Source organism: Poecilia reticulata, chromosome 11 (genome assembly GCF_904066995.2).
Source record: "Poecilia reticulata chromosome 11, P_reticulata-male-v2, whole genome shotgun sequence".
In the NCBI taxonomy this organism is placed as follows: domain Eukaryota; kingdom Metazoa; phylum Chordata; class Actinopteri; order Cyprinodontiformes; family Poeciliidae; genus Poecilia; species Poecilia reticulata.
In genome coordinates, this window is record NC_088840.1 from 26218710 (window position 1) to 26241079 (window position 22370).

Consider the following 22370-nt stretch of genomic DNA (forward strand, 5'->3'; position numbering starts at 1 on the left):
TAAAATTTATAAAATATGAATTAAAGTCGTTCACTTCAGTGTAATTATACCACCAAATAAAACAATGAAGCATTTGAGCCATTTGCAATTTCACTGTGCGCGTTTAGACTTGCGTGGCTTAATCTTTGAAATAAGAATCATGCAACTTTATTACAAAGTAATAATGTTTACGTAAAATTGGTTTCCTGATTCATGATTCACATAAACTTCTGTGTAAACGTGAACAGATAAAACTAAATCTACTAGATGCTGGAAAATCCTTACTAGCAAAACAATGGAGAAGCAAAATGTGAGATTTTTATCAAGTTGCAGTTATTCAAATAAGATGACATTTTATTAAAAATTTACTGAACACATATAATGTTCTATATTGTCGAAATGCACACATTTCCCCCAGTTTTGCCAGGATACAAGAGGGACATGTTGGAGTTTTCTAGAGGAGAAACGCTGAGAGAAGATCTGGCAAAGTACATAAAAGAAACAGTGTGCAGATTTTTTGTGCACATCGTTTGCATAATAATTCAGTTTTTGTCCGCCGTTATGTATTTTGATTGCTTTTGCTAGTTATTACATCAGCAGTACATCAAAGATCTCCTGCCATAGTTCACATCTTCTACCACGTAAAGTCTGGATGATCTAGTTTTTCTTTTGAATAATCAGAGATCTGACATTGTTCCACGTGGGTTTGGTGATGTTTGCTGGAGGCCTTACAGTGACCCACATGTTTGACCTCAAATACGGTAAAATCTTCTCCATTACGACTGTAATTTTCATAACCATTAATCTGCTACATGTGTGTCAGCCATTTTATTCCAGTTTCTGCCTAATCCAACCCAATTATTCCTCATCCTACTTAAAGAGAAGCTGATTAGATGTTCCTCTGAACAAACCAGCAGCCAAGACACATGCAAGCTAATGCTGAAAATTATAAATGCTTACTGATTTATAAACTCTCACTATGTTAAAATATTAACATGAAATATAAACACATTTATATGAATAAATTCTCAAACTGACTATATTTTTATTTGGAATTAGGAAGAAATGCTGACCACAGGTGACAGAATAAAACAAAACAAAAATGATTTAACTAAAACACCTAAACATAAAAACTGTACCATTTTTTCTGTACTGCATTTTGTGAAGTTTGAGGCTCCGTAGAAAACATTGGAACGATCAGTGTTTGTCTAAGTCTGAGTCATTTTTTGAAAAAGTGGTAAATCATTTATTTCTTTAAAACATTTAGCTTTCATGTTTTTTCTCACTATGTGTATAAATTGAATCGTTATTTTGAGAGACAGGGTTCTTTTGCTTTGTAGAGATTTTTACATGGAAACTTATGAGGATGCATTTGAATGAATATGTAAATCTGTTAACTTTTTTTTTAAACCATGCTTGAATGACTGATTTTATTGTGAAACATCTCTGAGAATCATTGGAGGGTTGAAAAGTGGTATATAAATCTGATATTTCTTCCTTTCATTAACCATGATTATGAAATCCGTGCAAATGCTCTACAATGTGTGGTCAGCTTAATGCTGGGTGACCTGTTGGTGACCCTGAGGGTTGTTGTCAGAAGAGAAAGAAATGAAAGGCGGTTCCACTCTGAAAGTAAATAAGGAGTTTGCCAAACTGCGACAGGAACAGTCACCATTGGAACGAGTCTGAATCAAAAACGACAAAGAACCTGAACAAGCTAAAGGATAGCTCCTTAGAACTAACGAGACTGACCCGACCATAGCTTAAAGATCCAGGGCTAGCTGCGGATCAACTGTTCTGGACTGGGCTCGCTCGCTAGCCACCATCGTCTCCGCTTGCTAGCCACCATCGTCTGCGCTAGCCACCATCGTCTGCGATCGCTAGCCACCATCGTCTGCGCTAGCCACCATCGTCTGCGCTAGCCACCATCGTCTGCGCTCGCTAGCCACCATCGTCTCCGCTCGCTAGCCACCATCGTCTCCGCTCGCTAGCCACCATCGTCTCCGCTCGCTAGCCACCATCGTCTCCGCTCGCTAGTCACCATCGTCTGCGCTCGCTAGCCACCATCGTCTCCGCTCGCTAGCCACCATCGTCTCCGCTCGCTAGCCACCATCGTCTCCGCTCGCTAGCCACCATCGTCTCCGCTCGCTAGCCACCATCGTCTCCGCTCGCTAGTCACCATCATCTCCGCTCGCTAGCCACCATCGTCTCCGCTTGCTAGCCACCATCGTCTGCGCTAGCCACCATCGTCTGCGCTAGCCACCATCGTCTGCGCTAGACACCATTGTCTGCGCTAGCCACCATCGTCTGCGCTCGCTAGCCACCATCGTCTGTGCTAGCCACCATCGTCTGCGCTAGCCACCATCGTCTGCGCTCGCTAGCCACCATCGTCTCCGCTCGCTAGCCACCATCGTCTCCGCTCGCTAGCCACCATCGTCTCCGCTTGCTAGCCACCATCGTCTGCGCTAGCCACCATCGTCTGCGCTAGCCACCATCGTCTGCGCTCGCTAGCCACCATCGTCTCCGCTCGCTAGCCACCATCGTCTCCGCTCGCTAGCCACCATCGTCTCCGCTCGCTAGCCACCATCGTCTCCGCTCGCTAGCCACCATCGTCTCCGCTCGCTAGCCACCATCGTCTCCGCTTGCTAGCCACCATCGTCTGCGCTAGCCACCATCGTCTGCGCTCGCTAGCCACCATCGTCTGCGCTAGCCACCATCGTCTGCGCTCGCTAGCCACCATCGTCTGCGCTCGCTAGCCACCATCGTCTGCGCTCGCTAGCCACCTATTTTTAATCTAAGTTTAATCTCCAATAAAATTCCTAGTGTCTGGAAGTCAGCATTTGTTTTGCCTCTATTCAAGAGTGGAGAATCGTCACAAGTAAATAATTACAGACCAATTTTTAAACTATGTATCCTAGCAAAAAAAAATTTGAAAAATTAGTTGCAGATCAATTGAAGATTTTTTTAGATTCCAATTGTGTTTTACAAAATGTCCAGTCTGGTTTTAGGAAAAAAACATAGTACTGTTACTGCCACTTTAAAGGTTATTAATGATCTTATTCAGGCTCCTGATAACAAAAAGCATCGTTTATTGATCTATCAAAGGCATTTGACACAGTAAATCACAAGCTTTTAAACAGTGTTACTGTTTTTAAATTGTTTTATACTTGTGTACATGTATTAATCGATTTTGTTTCGTAACCAGGTTGCTGTGCACTGCAGACTTCTGCCCAGGTCCACCTTGAAAATGAGATCTGGACCTCAGTGGGGTTCACCTGGTTAAATAAAGGAAATAAAAAAAGGAGAGGATTCTCAAATCCTTGTCAGCCAGAGATGTTTCTCTGCTGTAACTTTATCTTTGGCTGATTTAAAGCTATATCATTTCTGTGTCCAGAAGATTTTTTCACTTTTGGGAGATGGATTTACCACTGAATACCAAATATGGCAGAAATGTTTAAGGTTACTATGATTATGAGTAAATCAATATGTAACAGTGTCATGGTTCTTGTGTAATGCACATACTCATAAAAATCTTCTGAACTCTGTATTACAACAAAGTTATTTAATTGTTTGAACCCTCATGACGTCCTTGAATATTAATTTCCCTTCTGCAAAACGATGCAAATCCTTGTAATCTGTTTTGTAACTAAGTAGTTTGTCACATTATGGGAACTGAATGAAACCCATCCATCCATCCATCCATCCATCCATCCATCCATCCATCCATCCATCCATCCATCCATCCATCCATCCATCCATCCATCCATCCATCCATCCATCCATCCATCCATCCATCCATCCATCCATTTTCTTCCGCTTATCCGGGGTCGGGTCGCGGGGGCAGCAGCTTCAGAAGGGAGGCCCAGACTTCCCTCCCCAGCCACTTCTTCCAGCTCCTCCGGGGGAATCCCAAGGCGTTCCCAGGCCAGCCGAGAGACATAATCCCTCCAGCGTGTCCTGGGTCTCCCCTCCTCCCGGTGGGACCTGAACTCCTCACCAGGGAGGCGTCCAGGAGGCATCCTGACCAGATGCCCGAGCCTCAACTGGCTCCTCTCGACGTGGAGGAGCAGCGGCTCTACTCTGAGTCCCTCCCGGATGACCGAGCTTCTCTCTCTAAGGGAGAGCCCAGCCACCCTGCGGAGGAAACCCATTTCGGCCGCTTGTACCCGTGATCTCGTTCTTTCGGTCATGACCCAAAGCTCATGACCATAGATGAGGGTGGGAACGTAGATCGACCGGTAAATCGAGAGCTTCGCTTTTTGGCTCAGCTCTCTCTTCACCACGACGGACCGGTACAGCGCCCGCTTCACAGTAGACGCTGCCCCAATCCGCCTGTCGATCTCCCGCTCCCTTCTTCCCTCATTCGTGAACAAGATCCCCAGATACTTAAACTCCTCCACTTGAGGCAGGACGACCCCCCTGACCCGGAGAAGACACTCTACCCTTTTCCGGCTCAAGACCATGGCCTCGGATTTGGAGGCACTGAGCCTCATCCCGGCCGCTTCACACTCGGCTGCGAACCGCTCCAGTGAGAGCTGCAGATCACTGAATGAAACTTTTCCTATAAAACTGTAGGCTGTTTTCTGGTTGAGGCTCTTTTCCTCCTGACTGTTCGGTGAACAGAGTCTTCAAATGCTGTGAAGCCTTCAAATAAATACTGATTAATAATATATATTGTTTCTCTAGTTTCCTGGTTTTTGAAACAGTTTTTCCTAAAGACATTTCCCACAACACAAATAAGACGAGGAAGCTCACAAGATTAGTTTCCCTGAAAAGCTTCATCACACAAAGAGCAATGAGAAAATGATATCTGTGAAACCAAATTGATGTTTATAAATTATTTGGCCTATAAATATAGTTAAAAATGAAAAGACCTTGATACCAAGTGCACTTACAAATAAAACTTATCACATAGTTGTGTACTTTATTATTCTCATACTTCGCTATGACATCACCTGTAACCGAGCAGATCTGACATTTCGGAGTTAATAACAAAAGTGAAAGTAAAAGATAATCTTTCATCTATAAATGGAGAGAGAAGGAGAAGTTTTTAAATCCAAAGCTTACATGCATATGAACGATGAGCACAAGGGATGTGTTATCTCCCCCCATAGTGGCTGTAATATCATTTTGATTCAGCTGAATGACTTTATAAATGCAGTTGTATAAATCTATCACATTTTCTAAATAATCCTTAGAAAATCTGTTAGGCCTAAAAGTTCTCTTTTGATTTGTACAATAAGACTTTTTTTAAAAAAAATCACTTTATCAACTGAAAGATAAATTAAAGGCAGCCAACAAAAAAGCATAGTTACTGAATTCATTGATATCTTGGTGCAACCCAGGAGATTAAGTCCATATAATTAAAACGCTCCTCACCTAAAATAGATTTATGTGCAATAAAAAGCTTACCTGCAAAAAAAAAGTCATTGTGGTAATACTTTTTCTTCCGATTTTATTCTTACTTTTGTGCTATTTGTTCATTTTATTTGTCAACCAGTAAATTAGTAGATTTTTTTTTTGGGGGGGCGGGGGGGGGGCAGGGGGGGCTGTGTCGCTGTTGGCAACAAACTAATACATTTCATTAAATGAGCCAAATAAATGTATGACTCACATTTCTGAAAATTTCCCAAAAACGATCGTTTTAACCAGTTTATTTAAAACAAGGTATTTTATGTCCAGTATCGTGCTCGTCACTGTCATAATCGATGCAACAACTCCCTCTGCAGGTATAGTAGGAGATATATTTTATTCTTTTCTTTTGTTTCTTTTCCCCGAGTCACTGAAACTGATCTTAATCAGTTGTTATCTATATGTACTTATGAGAGAATTAGATACTCTTGGATTTTTGTTTGCTCTTCAGTCTGTGCTTGGCCTGGAAAGTGGAACTTGTCCCGGAGATTTGAAAATGGCTGCCAGACTTCTATCCAACTTGATTGACCTGAGAAATTTTGCAAGGAAGAATGAGAGAAACTGCCTAAAGAAAGGTAAACCAAGCTGGTGGCATCAGATTCAATTAGACCTCTTGTTGAAATTCTCCCAAAGTTGACTTAAAGTATTATGCAAAAGTTGTGAATACCTAAGTGTGATTTGTCAGTTTTCTATTTTGAATAAATGTGCAGAAATTTCTAACTATTTTCCACATTGTCATAATTGGATATGTGGATAATGCTGTAAAAAAATGTGAAAAATAAAGCGCTGTGAATACTTTTCAGATGTGTTTTAATGTTATTAAAACATAATATTAGTTCTATTTATCTTTCACTTTTGAAATATTTAATAATTGAATTTACAACAAACACAATACTTAATAAAAAAGAAAGTAAATGAATGGTGAGCTCTTGGAAAAAAATGTAACCACCAGTAAGTTTTATCAATCAAATACACTTATTTCTTTTTACTTCAGTAACTAAAACATCCATCCATTTTCTTGCACCCTTGTCCGTCAGTGGGGTCGGGAGGGTTGCTGGTGCCCATCTCTGCCTGGCGTGCCGGGTGGGAGGCGGGGTCACCCTGGACAGGTCACCAGTCTGTTGCAGGGCAACACAGAGACACACAACCATGCACACACACACACACCTAGGGACAATTTGGAGAGACCAATTAACCTGACAGTCATGTTTTTGGACTGTGGGAGGAAACCGGAGTACCCGGAGAAAACCCACCATGCACAGGGAGAACATGCAAACTCCATGCAGAAAGACCGGGGCTGGGAATCGAACCCAGAACCTTCTTGCTGCAAGGCAACAGCTCTACCAACTGCGCCACTGTGCAGCCCCCCTTTGAAACCAACAAAACCCAAAAGCTGTAATAAATTTAAAGCTTCTCTTTAAGAGTAAATTACCAATGATAAAAATAAATTCAAAGACACAATTGAACAATAATAATGATCTTTATTGTCCACAAATGCATGTGGAAATTTGCCTTCAGCTTCTCATAGTGGCTAAAAACACAATACATAACAAAAAGAACAACAGAATAACAAACATTTACACCAACAATAGACTCAACTTCAAATCTAAATAATGGTAAACAAATAAGTAACATTATTCCATCCATCCATTTTCTAACACCCTTGTCCCTCAGTGGGGTCAGGAGGGTTGCTGGTTCCTCTCCAGCTGGCGTGCCGGGCGAGAGGCGGGTTCACCCTGGACAGGTCGCCAGTCTGTCACAGGGCAACACAGAGACCCACAGGACAAACAACCATGCACACATTCACACCTAGGGACAATTTGGAGAGGCCAATTAACCTGACAGTCATGTTTTTGGACTGTGGGAGGAAACCGGAGTACCCGGAGAAAACCCACGCATGCACAGGGAGAACATGCAAACTCCATGCAGAAAGACCCCAGGCCGGGAATCGAACCCAGAACCTTCTTGCTGCAAGGCAACAGCTCTACCAACTGCGCCACTGTGCAGCCCACTAACATTATTCCATTTGGTATAAATTAGTTCTTATTTATAAATGTTGTTAGTTGCTCCTACTGCTCTGTCCTGCCATGCAGAGGCACACTTCCCAAATAGTGGTTGATTTAAGTCACACATGATTTGTTGAGTCTCTTGTTCTCCTATCATGTTCTGCTCTGTCCTGATGATCTTATTGGCCATAATGATGAATTTTGGAGAGTCTGAAAAATTAAATCGTTACTTCTGTTTCTGTTCATTTTCATTTATTTTGTTTTGCTTTTCCTGCTGTAAGGAGATTGCTTTGAGTTTTCCAAGTTAATTGAAATCCAACCACATCTTTTGAAGCTCCATGCTAAAGCTTCTTTGTTCAGTTTTCGAATCTTCTAAACTATTTTACACATATTTATAGTTGCTCATTTTGCGCTTCATTTTCCCAACTGTAATAGTTTAAGAAAGGCAACTTCTCTCTTTTAACTGAAGAATCATTTTTGTAATTACACTACTAAATAGTTTCCCTTTGAAATGGAAATTACCAATCCGTTTTTATCAATCAATAAGTGTCTTTTTTATGTATGTATTACAAAGGCAGAATGTTCAGTTAGTAAATAGATAGTTTGGTCACATACATAATCTTTTCCAAGGAGTAAAACTCTAAAAGTGGAAATTTAAGAGAATCTAGAGCTTTACATTTAAAAATGTCCAATGTAAAACTGTCAATGCTTTTTCTTTTTTCAAACATTCCTCCAACTTTTACAGGTATTAAAAGGTTTTTACATACAGGTATTATATTTAATAAGACTTATTGCTGGACAAGTGAGTTCAGAAACTCATTTGTTTGCATTGGTCTGTTTCTGCTTTTTCATGCTTGTGGAAGAAACTGGGTTTCCTCTGGAGGCTGACCGTTCACCACAGCTGCAACGTCAGAGAGCATGTGAATAAATGTTCTGCTATAAATCCATGTAAAATGTACAGAAAATATTCTGAGGATGCAATAGAAAATAGAAAAACTTTGGGAAATTACAGAGCTGAGGATAAAAACAGATTAAAAAGTGAGAGGCTTTACTTACGAGAAGGCGGACGCGGACGTGTTTATTTACTTTTGGTCTTTCACCCTCCAGTAAATTTGATCCACTTTATCCTACTGGTCACAGCTATGAATATTGGTGTCATGAGCCGAAGCACAATGTTATTTTTTAACAAGCACTAAGTCCACATTTGAAGAAATTAGTGGAATTAGATGTAATTGCAATCTTGTCGCTAATCAATTTAGCAAATTTTTCAACCTTTTTCAAGTATTTTTAAATTGATTTCAGCTGAATTTAATTTCACTCATAAAGAGTGCTAAATTGCTGTTGTTTTTTCTTTACTTGTTTTTCCAAAGTTTGATATAAATTTATTTGGAGATTGTTTTTTTACTCCCCCCCCCCCCACTCATCATTCATGCTGATTATCAGGTGGTGCTTTTTGTGTTTAGATTAAGAAAACACTGGTACTAAAAACATTTGGATAGATAAACACAAAATATTTAACATTTTGACAGGTGATTTAATACGCCTACAAGTTCGCACTGAACACCAGAAGCCAGAATTATTTACTTTGAAACAGAAGTCATAATATTGAAGGACATTATGGATTGAACCCTCTGAAGAAGTAAATAGTACGATTTTGGTCTCAAACAAAATTGTAAAGTTTCCATATTGCATAGTCATTGGCTTTAGAAAAAACAGAACTTTAATTTATCGTTCAAATGCAAAATAAAGCAATGTTACCTTGACCACTGTTTCATTAATCACAACTAAATACAACATTTAAAAGTCAGCATGAGATAAAAACAAAACTTTTCAAAACACAAGTTTAATAACAAATATACTGAAGAACATACAGCAAAAGAAATGCTTTGAGGATCACAATTAGAGAGACACATTAAATAAAATGAATAGATAAAAAACTCACAATGTAACAAAAACAAGCAAAATATCTACATGATGAACAAATAATGTAACTGCTTTTTTGTGTTCTTAAGCATAATGGATTCATTGATTACGCCACTTTATTCTGATTTAAAACACTGTAAACATAAATTAGCACATTAGTATGAAGAACATTATTGGCATGTACAGTGCAGTATGACCTGGAAGTTATACAAAAAGAAAAATAACATTCAGACGGTTTAATGACTGATGCTAATGCTAACTTACCAGACAAACTAGACCAACACAGAATCACTCCAACAACAATCGAGTGACTCCTCTCTACTGATAGTTATTAGTAGTATTAGTAGTAATAACTCTCTAATAATAATGAGTTATTAACTTTTTGTTACCTCCTTATTCTTATGCAGGTGCCCATTTCTAACAGTGGGCAGCAAGCAACACCATGGACATGACATGTAATTTGAATTTTAATCATAAATTTAAACATCATGAATGGTCAGCACTGTATCACCAAATGACCTAAAGATATAACTACAACATGTTTAACTCATCAGATTCCAAAGAAAATTACTCTTTACAAGACAAAGTGATATGTCACTGTATTTTATTATTTTAATTTGTCTCATCAATAATTATTATTCAAGTATTTACAGGCAACAAAAAGAACTTGCTTTCTAAAAAGTAATGGAAAGATTTCCAAAAACCTCCATTTTTATGAGATTTTTGTTTAGTAGACAAACTTTCAACAATTTATCAGACGAAATTAAACCTCAAACTATGAAACTCAACTTGCTCTTCAGTTTGTCAATGTTTGATCCTTGTTTTAAAAAAATCTGATTTAAACAAGAAGATTGATCACATAATCTCCCTGTTTGCAGAAGACAATATAGTGATGCTCATTGTTTTAATGCAAACTTTATCCACTGACCCAAAGAGATGAAAATAAAATATTAAACAAACAGAAAGTAAGACATAAAAATTCTGTTTTCCGGAAACAAGTAAAAAATAAAGATTCATTAAAGTATCTATAATACTCCTGAGTCACAATATTTTGTTCACTTTCGTCCACCGTTTCTTCCAGTGAAGTTAATATTATTTGTCTGCATATGTAAAGATTTATGACACTTCTGTATGTTGCGTAAAATGTTGTCACATCCAAACCACTTCACCTATAAATTAAACTGATGTGAAATATTGAATATGTCTAGTACTTTAAGACAAACACTGTCAGCAATGTAAAGAAAAACCATCACATACATTATTTTACATGAAACAACTCAGTGTGTGCATGGCGCATATGTTACATTTTGTTTTGGAATCATTATCTCTTGGACTTCATGGTTATTGATATCTGTGAAAGGAGAAATAAAGTGTTAGCTGATATTTTGTCTTACACAACATAATAAACATTATTACATTATTAATAAATTTTTAGACTGCATCATGCATTTTAAATTTTGGAGAAAATTATGTAATGCGTTTTACTTACAAGTTGGAGGTCGCTTGGCTTCTGTAAAATGAAAAATATATTTTTAATTTGTAGAGTAACCAACTTCAGTTCCCACATTTAACCCAGACAGTATTGTTTCTTAACTGCTTTTATCCTTAAACTTGACATGCAGTAATCAACTGTTCATTTAGGTTAAAAGCAGTAAAAGTTTATAGTTCCACATTGACCTTAAATTTTAATTTGTATTATAATGATTTTTATACCAGTGTCCAAAATGTAATCTGCATAATTACATGGATTTAGGATTAAATTACAAAAAAAACTCACTGAATAGTTTCTCACTGATTGTATTTCTGAAAATGACTCCAACCACAGCGACAACGGCAGCAATAATCACTGCTCCAGTGGTGATTACCGTGATCCAATTCCCTATGAAATAAATCACAAACCAAAACATTGCTGGACTTTTTTTTCTTAACCAAACAGCAAACATGTACCATGCTACCTCAATTTGTTTATAGTCTGTATAAAATGCTCAAGTCTGCTATTCTGCTGTTACAGAAGTTTGAACCTATAATTGGTAATTATTTCACTTTCCTTTTTTTCTTGAAGAGAATTTTTTTATGAAACACTCATGACAGGTTAAAATACTTCAGATATTTTATGGTTTTAGCAACAAAACCAATTCTTAAAATGACATAATAGATTAAACAGTATATATTTTTAACCAATTAATTTGTCTGCAAAAATCTTGTAAAGTCAACTAAAGTACTTCAGTAATTTTCAGTAATCATCAACAATTTTGAAGAAGGTCTTACTTTCATTGGTCAGGATTTTGGATTTCTCCAGTTTGGTGACGAAGTCTTCATTGACACCTGACAGCTGAAACACACATTCATAGTTGCTCCAGTCTTCAGATGAAACGGATGACAGATCCAGATCAACACTCATCTGGAAGGTCCCATCGTTGTTAGGGAGGATTTCTCTTTTGACCACACCATCATGGATCTCTTCTCCATCTTTCCTCCAGAGCATCTCAGCCTTGTTAGGATAGAAACCTGTAGCGTGGCAGCAGACTGGAGAGGAGGAAGACTTCTGGAGGAGAGACACTGAAGGTTTCTCTATGGTGGGAAAAAGCAAAGCTTAAGAGTTCAGAAATGTTATGGTTTCTGATCCAATGGAGTTTCTCTTTCAGACACTTTGATTTTAACACTCTAGTTTTACTTTTATTACCAAGTTAGGTAAGCTGTTTAGAAACGCTCATGATACTTGTCAAATCTTTCAAATGTAATGTTGAGACTAAAGATGAAGGAATCTCTTATAAATGAGCCAAATAAAAAATAAGAAATTAAAGTTGTCAATTGAGAAAGAATAAATAACAACTAAATGAAGAAATATGTTTCCCAAAACATTAAAATTACAGATAAGTAAATACTTTTTCAGTGAACTAATATGTCACCTGTGATAGAAATGTTTTGGTATTTTCATTTTGTTGTTACTTTAGTTCATATTCAGTCTAATGTTAGTCAGTTTAAAGTGTTCTCTTCTTTAGTGTGTGTATGAACTAACCTGGGGGTCACAGCTGCCTGTTCATCTTCATGTGAAACAGTTTGACCGAGATTTGAACCGGGGTCAGATCGTATGTCAGATATCACATCTGGAACTGGGTTGCTAGTTGTTTAGGTAAATTGTTTTACAACCTTTGCTGTTTTTCCTCTGCTGTCTATCTTGCCTATCCTCCCTCTTTGTTGCTTGATAATAAAAGACAAGCTGTACCCAAAGATCTTCAGAACGCTCTGTGAACGGCTCGGAGGAGCAGTTGACAGAGATTTCTCCTTTTGCAAAAGCTTGGACATAAAATTCATATACGTTGTCTGTGGTTCTTTTATGTAGGTTCTAGAAAAATACGTATCAACCTGGTTCTACCTGTTCTCATGAGAGAAGTCCTGCCATAGATCATATATGTATTTATCCATTCAGGACACCTCTGGTTGAGGTAGGTGTCTGCCTGTGTAATCCAACCTCTGTCATTGTCCCACTTGTTTTTGGTGATGACAGCTTGAGGCGTTGGAGCGATCCATTTCTTCGTGCTCAGGTCAAAGGCTATGAAGTCCTCCCCATCATACCCGTACTGCATAAAGCCTTTTTTCACTTTAGTCTCCTCATCCCACTCACAGCCATACATCCATTGGTAAACATGAATACCTGGGGACACAGGGTGATACAGAAGTCATTAAAAAGTAACAAAATGTTTCAAATGAAAGCAATGACTGCAGAAAGTTAAAAAAGGACTCATACAGCAGATTTCATTTATTGTCCACAAACAAGACATTTGCAGACAAATTTAAGCCAACATTTAAAGACGCAGTAACTCTGACCATCAAGACAACACTGATGGAGGTACCAGAAGTCCAAATTCAAGATAGATATTAAGAATATTAAATACAGTTTGCTTCCCATTATGACCAATGGATATTAAGAGTTTCCCACTGTTTTGATATAAAATAAACTTTGAAGATTTATAGTGTAGATATTTTATCAGGGCCCAGGGTAGAATAAGTTTTGTTAAGCTGCTTCCTTTTGCAGGGTTCAAATACACTGGGATTTTTTTAATCCACATTGAATTTCATGCGTGAATCACTTTTCCCCAGATAAACAAAGGCAGGAGGCGGATTGTTTTAGGGCCTGAGTCTTTCATTCTAAGTTTACCTGTTATTCACAAAGAAACAGATCTGAATGATTTGAGTCAGTGTGATTGAATTTGGTATTATACTTTAAGTTATTAGTCTCTATGATGATATTTTTCTCAATGAAGAAAATGTCCACTAGTAACTCAATGTCGAGAGATAGTTGTATTCTCAACTTCTCCATTCATTTCCTATGGAACGTGTGATGAGGCAACAGGCGCTTGCCCTACCAGAACTAGGTGACAGGTGAAATCAGTGCTTGTGAAATTTCCAACTCGTAGATGTGTACACACAGGATAGCGACGAGACACAAGGAAGCTGAAAATTGTTCAGCTTTTGTCACTGATGTTCCTATCGCATCCTGTTGGGTTCTACCTGAATGGCAGAAAACTGTTGAATATATATAGAATAAAAAATTATTAAAGAAGAAATGGTACTACTTTTGAGATTAAAATATTGTCCCATTCTTACTTCAGCTGAAAACATTAGTTACTGTTCCTTCTAATCTTTTTCCATATTTGCCATTATTGCTGCATCTGTGGCGATTCTTGCTTCCCATTTAGCTCCATCTTCTACTCCTTTTTCATTAGTCAGCAGTAATTTCCCCCATAGAAAAATTTTGTGAAATACAATTTTTCCTTTGTAAGACCACCATGTTTAAAATCCAGTAAACCTCAGACTTCAGAGTTTGTGTCGCACCAACTGCTGCTCCGTAGAATATATGAGATTAAACAGTCCTGCCACAATAAACCAATAAACTGAAGACCTACAATTAATGTGTTGAAGACCAACTTGAATTCTGTGACAACTTTAAGACACTCCAAGTCTTTATTTTTATACACATGAATTTTAAGGATGCCTGAACACCTTGTGTGCACGGCCTCTTTCAGTCTTTCTTAGGTCCCCATCATTTGTCAAACCTTGTGATGTCCTCAAAAATAGAGCTGGTTTCTTTCCTTTTTCAACAGGGGAGTCTGGAATCTGGGTAACTCAGATTTAGGTATTATTAAGCAGTAAATAGAATTAAAAAGAACTGGTGAAAATATAGAACATAATGCTGAGAATGGTAGCTTCTCAATACATATAATGTTCAGTATCACTGATAACTATTGTGATATTGATATAGCTGGTGTTTTAAAATCCCAATTTCTAGGTTTATGTCTTGCTACTAAATAATTGTATTCATCATTTAACAATTACTGGTTAATATCTCAGTGGTGAAATGGTTTAACAGGTGATTGTATCGGCTAATCAGTCCCCTGATCAGTACAGTCTCTACATATTGGGTTGCTATCTGTGTCTGTGTGTGTATAATGGTGTGTCCTACTTCCCACAAGCAACAATAATTATCAGCAATTAATCAAATTATCACAAACCTCCTGTTTGGTTAAAGCGCTGCTTCAAGATTTCAATGCTGACTTTGTAGGTTTGTTGGTGACGCTGAAATTTTTCAGCTTCTCTTTCCCAGTACAGCTGATCCATCTTCTCCCTCATCCAGTCCTGTTTGGGCTCTGCTTTCCCGCTGTCACTGTCATAGTAAACCATCTGGACATCATCAACTAAAGCAACAGCCACAAACTCTGGGAAGTTTGGCACTTGAGAGGACGCAGTGTGGAAATACTTCATAGAGTGAGACTCTGAAAAAAAGACAATGATTTGAGAATTTGTAAAACAATAACATAATTAAACATTTTCTGAAACTTAGACAAACCAAGCAACAACAACTACATCTATAGTAATAATAATAATAATAATAATAATAATAATAATAATAATAATAACTAACCTTTACATTAAAAGACCATTCAAAGTTGGTGATTTTTGAATGGTGTATTTAAAAAACAAATAACATTTCATGAGTGAAGTATTTAATACATACACGTAAACAATTTTATTTTTAAACTGCTAGCTTTATTTAGTATTTCTTTATGTTAATTATAGTGCTCTAAGTAGTAATCAGCAGATATTAGGGTGATTCTCTGAATTCGGTGCATTTTGGGGTCTCAGATTATTAAAAAATATACCACAAAATTTTTTTTATTTTTGAACACTGCATCTATTGAAGGACTCTTTGAACCTCCAAGAAAATATCTCTCCACACCTTATGCATAAAATACCAAACATTATTACCTATTTCTTTGTTACATAGGTTGCTTCAAATTCAACCCCGTAACGGGACAATTTCATTCCTCTATGAGTAATAACTATATAACATAATTAAACAAATTCTTCCAGTTCCTTTGAGATCACCTGTCCCTTGATTAAAATAACTAATTGTAAGTATATTTTATTTGATTCTGAATTACAATAATTAGACTGATAAGTAGAATACTGCAACTTGATGTAAAAGCGTTTAAAAATACACTTAAAATTAAAAATTAAATCAGGCTTTTTTATGTTTTTGAATCATTCTTTAAACTTTACATACAGTCCAACAAGTATTAGTTTTGCTGCTACTATAAAAAAAATCAATACAGTGTATCACGTTACAGGTTTGAACCTATTGTAAAAGTTGATCAGACTCTAATGGGGTTGAACTCTCTGGCTGGTCTTGAGCAACATATGATATGATGAAAACAAGAAATTAAAATACTTTTCAAAGACCATTCTTTACTTTTTCCCAAACAACAATAAATATAATTTACCTGCGTAACAGGGTTGAAAGGTTGAGCTTGACGATGACAATATTTGGATAAAAAATAACCAAATATAGGTAATAAACTTTCACTTAAATCTCTTTACAGTATGAACAGGAAGAGACTTCAGTGGTGTCACTTCCAGGGCACAGAGGAAATGGGACTAAACCATTATTTACAAAAAGGAGGGATTGGTATGCTGTTACGGGGTTGAACAAAACTTGAGGGAAAGGATTAAAAAGTGCTATTTTGTATATAATTCATGTATTTTTCTTATATTTATTTTATTTGGGTTAAAGTATACCTAAAATGTTGATAATGGTACAAATTACTTGCAGTTACTGGCCGTTTTTATTTGTTTTATATCCTGTGAAAAATTAACATTGGTCAGTGGGGACAAGCTCATTTGACTGACTTCTACACTTCAACAACCCATAAAATTTTTCAAAACATGATTTTTAAAATATATTTGCATTGTATATTACCAAGACACATGGATATTTCCATTTCTTGATTTTCTCAAAAATTGCAGCTTGCATTATATTAAAATCTTTGAGATGCACCTACAAAAGGCACCGAATTCAGAGAAAGACCTATTACCTGTTTTTGAAGGTTTTACATTTCAAATGCAAAATGTTTAGGGATTTTTATTTTACCTTTACAGAAAGCTTCAATTTAAGTTTACCAAGAACTACGTTAGATTCAAGTTTAGAAAAAATAAATCAGTCTATTTTTCATATGGGGAGTCAGACCAAAACTTCCCCAAAACAAGAAAAAATAAATAAATAAAAAAACAGCTAAATACTTTTCTAGATTTAATAAGTTTCGATAGTTTCTAAAGTAATTTTGCTCTATTTAAAAAGAATCACCTCAAACATCTGCATTATTTTTATATGAGATACAGTTTGGCTTAATTTTATGAAAATACACTTAACTGAACATCTTAACAGAATTATCTTCAGTCTGATCTAAATATTTTTCTAAAATTAGGAGTTCTGTTACAAAGGCCACTTTCTGCTATGATTTTGTAAACTATATTTTATGAATAATACGCTGATATGGGTATTATATGACATATGTAGAATTTTACAACAAAATTGCCTTAAGTACCCGTTATTCCTTTCCAAAATAATCTACCTAAATGTAACTTCTATTTATGGCCCATTGTCTTTTTATTTACTTTACCATATTTCTGAGTTTTCTTCCTCTTTCATTGTTTCTTTGTGCTCTAACTTCCTGCATCATACTGCAGAAATTGACTACCAAATTGAAAATAACAACAAATGTTAAATATCAGCTTTTTCAAATGCTTACATGTTAAATATGTGTTTGGAAAACGTAAATTGAACTGACTGGTTATGGGCTATTGTAAATCAGAAGTAGTAGTAAATGCCTAGTAGTAAACTTCTGCTTTACAAAGTTTTCGTAACTCTTTTAAAATTCTCCCTTTTAAAATTATTTATAGGATCCACATCGAACAAAGTAAAAATAAAAGTGTACTGCTAACTTACCAGCTGCAGTGTTGCGGATTCCCAGGAGAAGCAAAAACACAAAGTTTCCCATCTTTCGTTCAGCAGCATTGCCGTCGCTTGGTAAAAACCAGCTAATCGCGATAGTCCTACGCTAAAGGGTCTGGATTCTCGGCAGAAACATATTCTGTTTTCCCATGTTTTTGTATCACCTGTCAGATTTTTGTCTCCGTACGGGTATTTGTAAAGCTTACAATTTTTCAATAAATAAAGACGATTGGGAAACGACTACTTCCTGGAGGCGTGCTGTATGGCAGGCCGTCCTAACATAGAATTGGTAAAAGTCAGATATTTTAAATAGTTTTATTACTTGACATACTAGTCAGTAAATTAAATTATCTTTTATTATGTTTTGACAAGACAAAATACTTATTTGAAATATTTTTATTACATTCTAACTGATATAAAAGACTTGCCATTGAGATTTACCATTGAGTTGTTTGACTTCAATTCAACATATCTACAATTAATTTGTTCTGACCACTCATAATTCTAAATAAAGACATATTGAATGATTTTAAATTCCAGAAATATGAAATTGGATTATGACTAGATAGTGGAAAAATAAAGTATATTGATAATTTCAATTGCTATATTTACCCATTACAACAAATTATTTTTCCATTCAGTTTCACCAATTTTTATGAGTTTTTCTTCAAATCGCTTAAGTTTTGCAACTTCTCATTCAAATGCTTGGACGCAGTCAGCGATTGTGCAAGCCCTGACTAACTATGCTAGCTGTACAAACAGATAAAAGTTATGTCAAACATTTGTGCTGGTTTGTGCAGCAAACTGTTTTGTTTGTGCCGCCATCATTTTAAAGATATTAAGCAAGAATATTTGAAGAAAAAGACTAAACAATATACAATAGAACACAGAAAATGTAGATCTGATGTTTTATTTGACTGCAAAGACTCAAGAAATCTCTGGTTTTGGTGCCTTTTAGTGTTCAAAGTCCACATTTGTTTCTTTTTTCTATTGAGACAGATACATAGGGAGAACCATTATTATTTATTTACAATGTCCCTATGCACTTAAGTTCATACAGTATTTGTATATAATGCACTGAGAGTTTTGGCCTATGGTGCCTCTCATACGTTACAATAGGATCATTGGTTTGTCTGATGGGGTTCCATCTCAGCTGTCGTCTGAACTTTTACTAGTTAAAGGTGAAACCTCCGGGAAAGATGGTGACGTCTTGGTGTCTTGAGAACCTAGGAAATAAATATTTTGTGTTTAACGTACATTTTATTGTTTTTCAGGTTCTTATGCAAAGTTCACATTGTTATTGCTTAGTTTCACTAAAAAAAACTTTATTGAAATTAAATATCTGGTCCTGAGCTTAGTGGTCTTTGGTTGTTCAGCAGAGACAAATGAACACAACATAGAGTTATTTATCTCCCGAAAAACAAACCAATTAAAAATATTAGTGCTAAATATCAAACTTTTAAAACTTTGTGCAGTGTGATTGCTGTTTCTACGCACATCTAGTTATTGCCCAGGGATTCATACTTCCCACACTGTCTCTTCATTTACTCTCCTCTCTCCCTTTTTTTTCTGACTCAAGTAATGAAATTCCAAACATTTATAACAAACTCTTTAATCAGACAAGCTTGATCTTTTTTTTTTGTCGTGATTTGGCTGCAGCTGCAATTCAGACAGTCCTGTAATTCCAGCTTCCTCCTGCTTCATGTCAATGTGCCCCTGGGCAAGGCACTTAACCCCAAATTGCCTACCGATCAGCGTATTGGTGTATAAATGTGTGAGCGTTTGTGAGTGCAAATGGGTGAATGTGACTCTAGTGTAAAATCGTTTTGATTGGTCAAAATAACTGGGAAAGGGCTATGTAAGTTCAGCCTAATAATCCAAGTTAATAGGATTTTATTTTTTCCATTTTGGACAACGTGATCATCCATTTTCTTAAACCCATGTCCTTAGTGAAGTCTGGAGGTGCTGGTGCAACACAACACATGTTGTACATAATCTTTTTTAAAAGCTTTAACCTTTTTTAAGGTTCTGTGTGAGAGACAATATTATTAGTCTGACATAACTTTGAAAATATACAATAAATGTCAAACATCACACAAAGACCAGAGGAAACTACAAAATTAGACAAAGAGGAAGAAAATGTGATCAAATATCTTAAATACTTACTGACAGCAACATATTAAATAATTATATCTTTAATATAATTAGCTCAAATCTGTTCACTAACTAAATAAGCTATTAAGTAATTAATTACACTTGACAACCACACAATATAAGTATAAATACCTACTATTACCTCTGTACCTTTAGATTATCTGATATTTGAGAACAACTTGTAGTTGTTCCTCCAGACAAATTTATTTACTAATTAATTATATTAGTAAATAAATTATTAGTAAATGATAAGTTATTTACTAATATTGAAAACAATTAAAATCTAATATGAATTATTCTGACTTGGAATTTATGTTCTATTTCACATATATTCATCAAATGTCCAGCTCAAAACATATCTTACTATCCAACAGTTGAAGCCAAAAAGCTCACAGACATGAAATAAAAAGACATTTGTTCCCTCACTGTCTAGAGTTATAGCAAACCCCATTTAACTTGTTTCAGGTCAGTACTGCCAAAATTATTTCAATTTGCTAAATATCACAATATTGAGAGACCAAACATGTCAGAGATTAATCTATTAACATCTTCAAAGTAAAAATGTTTACACACATAATGAGCACTGTCTCTTTTAACAATTAGGGAAACGTCATATAACGTTACTATGTGTGGTGGGATGGTGTTCCACGCTCCCTCACTCTGTGCACAGGGCGCCGTTGATTGGTGGGCGGGGCGAACCCCTTTATAGTTGGGCGGGCCGCTGCAGGGTGCGTGCGTCTTTGTTCTCCCACTGTTGCCTCTGGCAATGATGACGTCCTGGTGACTTGCAGTGGCGGAGCCAGAGGGGGGCCAGGGGGCCAGTGGGCCAGTGCCCCCCTTGTCATCTGATTGGCCCCCCTAGTGGCCCCCCAGATGATTGACATGTAACAGCACCAGGTTATTCCTGCACATTATTTGGAATCATTCTAAGCCAACCTAATATCTAAAGAAGAAAAACAATAATAAATATATCAAAAGAAAATGTATAAACTTTATATAAGTCCATGTGACATAAATAAATAGATTTTTATCAGGCGCGATACCAGCCTCCTTTATACTCATAACAACAAGCTGATATTCTTCTCCTGGATGTTTCAGTTATGCTGCGCTGTGGTGCAACTCAAAGGCTAAAGCGCTTCATACCTGGTGGTTGTAAAACACCAATAAGTTATTTATTGATCCTCCACAAAAAAGAGAAAAAACCGAAGAGGGGCCGACAATGTTCCTAGTTTGGAGCAGAGGTGGCGCTACAGTTTTTTCGTTGTCCGTCAAAGAAAAAAATAATTTTATTTCCAATTTGTAGTCATCAAACGAAACATTTATTATTTCTCTGCTAGAACGTTTTTGAAATCAGGTAACATTTCACGAAATGACGTGATTAGAAGACGGCAGAACTCTGATCGGTTCCTGATCCCGCATCACTTCCCTCTGCGGGAGAAAAACCAGCAGAAGCGGATCAGCTGCGCTAGGAGCTCCAAAGTCTCTGGTCCGTTAAATCGTCCAGATCAGAGATGATCCTCTGACTGATGTTGTTCTTAGTCTGATTAATAATGAGCTCCACGATGTTCTCTGTGCGTAAAGTTGAAACTGTCTGCGCACCAAGTGGTCAGCTGATCACAGTCTGGACAGAAACCAGCGAACTGCTCTCTGTTCTCATCAAGATGAGGTCAGGAGGGAATCTGACATATTAACTAGGTTAAGTGTTTACTGCTTTTGTTTTTAAAACACCATTAACGTAAGCAGTGTAACTATATATTGTATATTTGGCGTTTGTCATCTCATGTGGGATTAATTGGAGCATTTAAGCGCATTTATTGCCCAGCGCTCTGCGCTTGTTTCTGCCTAACGGATCTGCACTTTAATTTCTTTCCTCTCTCAACAGTCAGCTGTTATTCCTCTACATAAACTACAATAAGTAGATCACATTCTCTTTAGGTTTTCTCTGTGTGCTCCAAACTCATTAAATGTAAACTCATCAGAAGCCCGAACCACCATCAGGCAAATAATTCTGGTGCGACCCGAAATATTGTTACCCGTCAAATTACCTGTCCAATCAGAGCTTCCTAACCAAGGTGTCCATAACTCTTCAACACGCTGTCAGCTCCCGGTCAGAAAGACGCATTTAGTTCAGTGTCCATGAGATGATATTCAGAAAGGATCTTTAATTTGATTGATTTTAGTTTCCTCTGCGATGATCTTTGCATATCATGTCTCCATGTGCGCCAGTCAAAGGTGTTAATTATAACATGTCAAATGAAAGAGGGCTTAAAAACTAACCAAATATTCAAAACTGAAAACAACAGATCATATTCGGAGAGATGTAAAACTGAAGATACCTGCTACATTTATTGTTAAGGACAGGTATTGTTTTGTTGTATCACCTCTGTCACTAAAGTGTCAATGTTTGATATTTTGAGGCATGAACACATTAGTTACTTTGTTAAACATTACATCAAGATTATAATTTTTTATTCTTTGCCATTTTAACAAAAGTAGTAAAATATTATTAAAGCACTTAAAAAGGCGTACTTTATTAGCCTAAAGTATACACTGAGATGTAATTTAAAACATACTGAAATTAATAATTAAAAGTATGCATTAAGTGA

The 22370-nt window shown here is 36.7% G+C and overlaps 1 protein-coding gene across 1 annotated transcript; it reads right to left on the reverse strand.

Moving 5' to 3' along the window:
• Positions 1 to 8910: 8910 nt before the first annotated feature.
• On the reverse strand, positions 8911 to 17862 carry LOC103472941 (major histocompatibility complex class I-related protein 1). The gene is made up of 7 exons (XM_081612990.1): positions 17605 to 17862; positions 14834 to 15094; positions 12697 to 12975; positions 11589 to 11891; positions 11098 to 11199; positions 10810 to 10830; positions 8911 to 10671 (listed from the first exon to the last, which is right to left on the reverse strand). The coding sequence occupies exons 1-7, from the start codon at positions 17654 to 17656 to the stop codon at positions 10598 to 10600; spliced, it is 1092 nt and encodes a 363-aa protein (XP_081469116.1). The 5' UTR covers positions 17657 to 17862; the 3' UTR covers positions 8911 to 10597.
• Positions 17863 to 22370: the final 4508 nt, after the last annotated feature.

Coding starts and splice junctions, on each gene's coding strand:
- LOC103472941 (XM_081612990.1), bottom strand. CDS start 17,656: ATGGGAAACTTTGTGTTTTTGCTTCTCCTGGGAATCCGCAACACTGCA. Junction 12,976..14,833: donor GCGCTTTAACCAAACAGGAG/GTTTGTGATAAT, acceptor CTGTGTCCCCAG/GTATTCATGTTTACCAATGG. Junction 11,892..12,696: donor GACTTCTCTCATGAGAACAG/GTAGAACCAGGT, acceptor TTCCCACCATAG/AGAAACCTTCAGTGTCTCTC.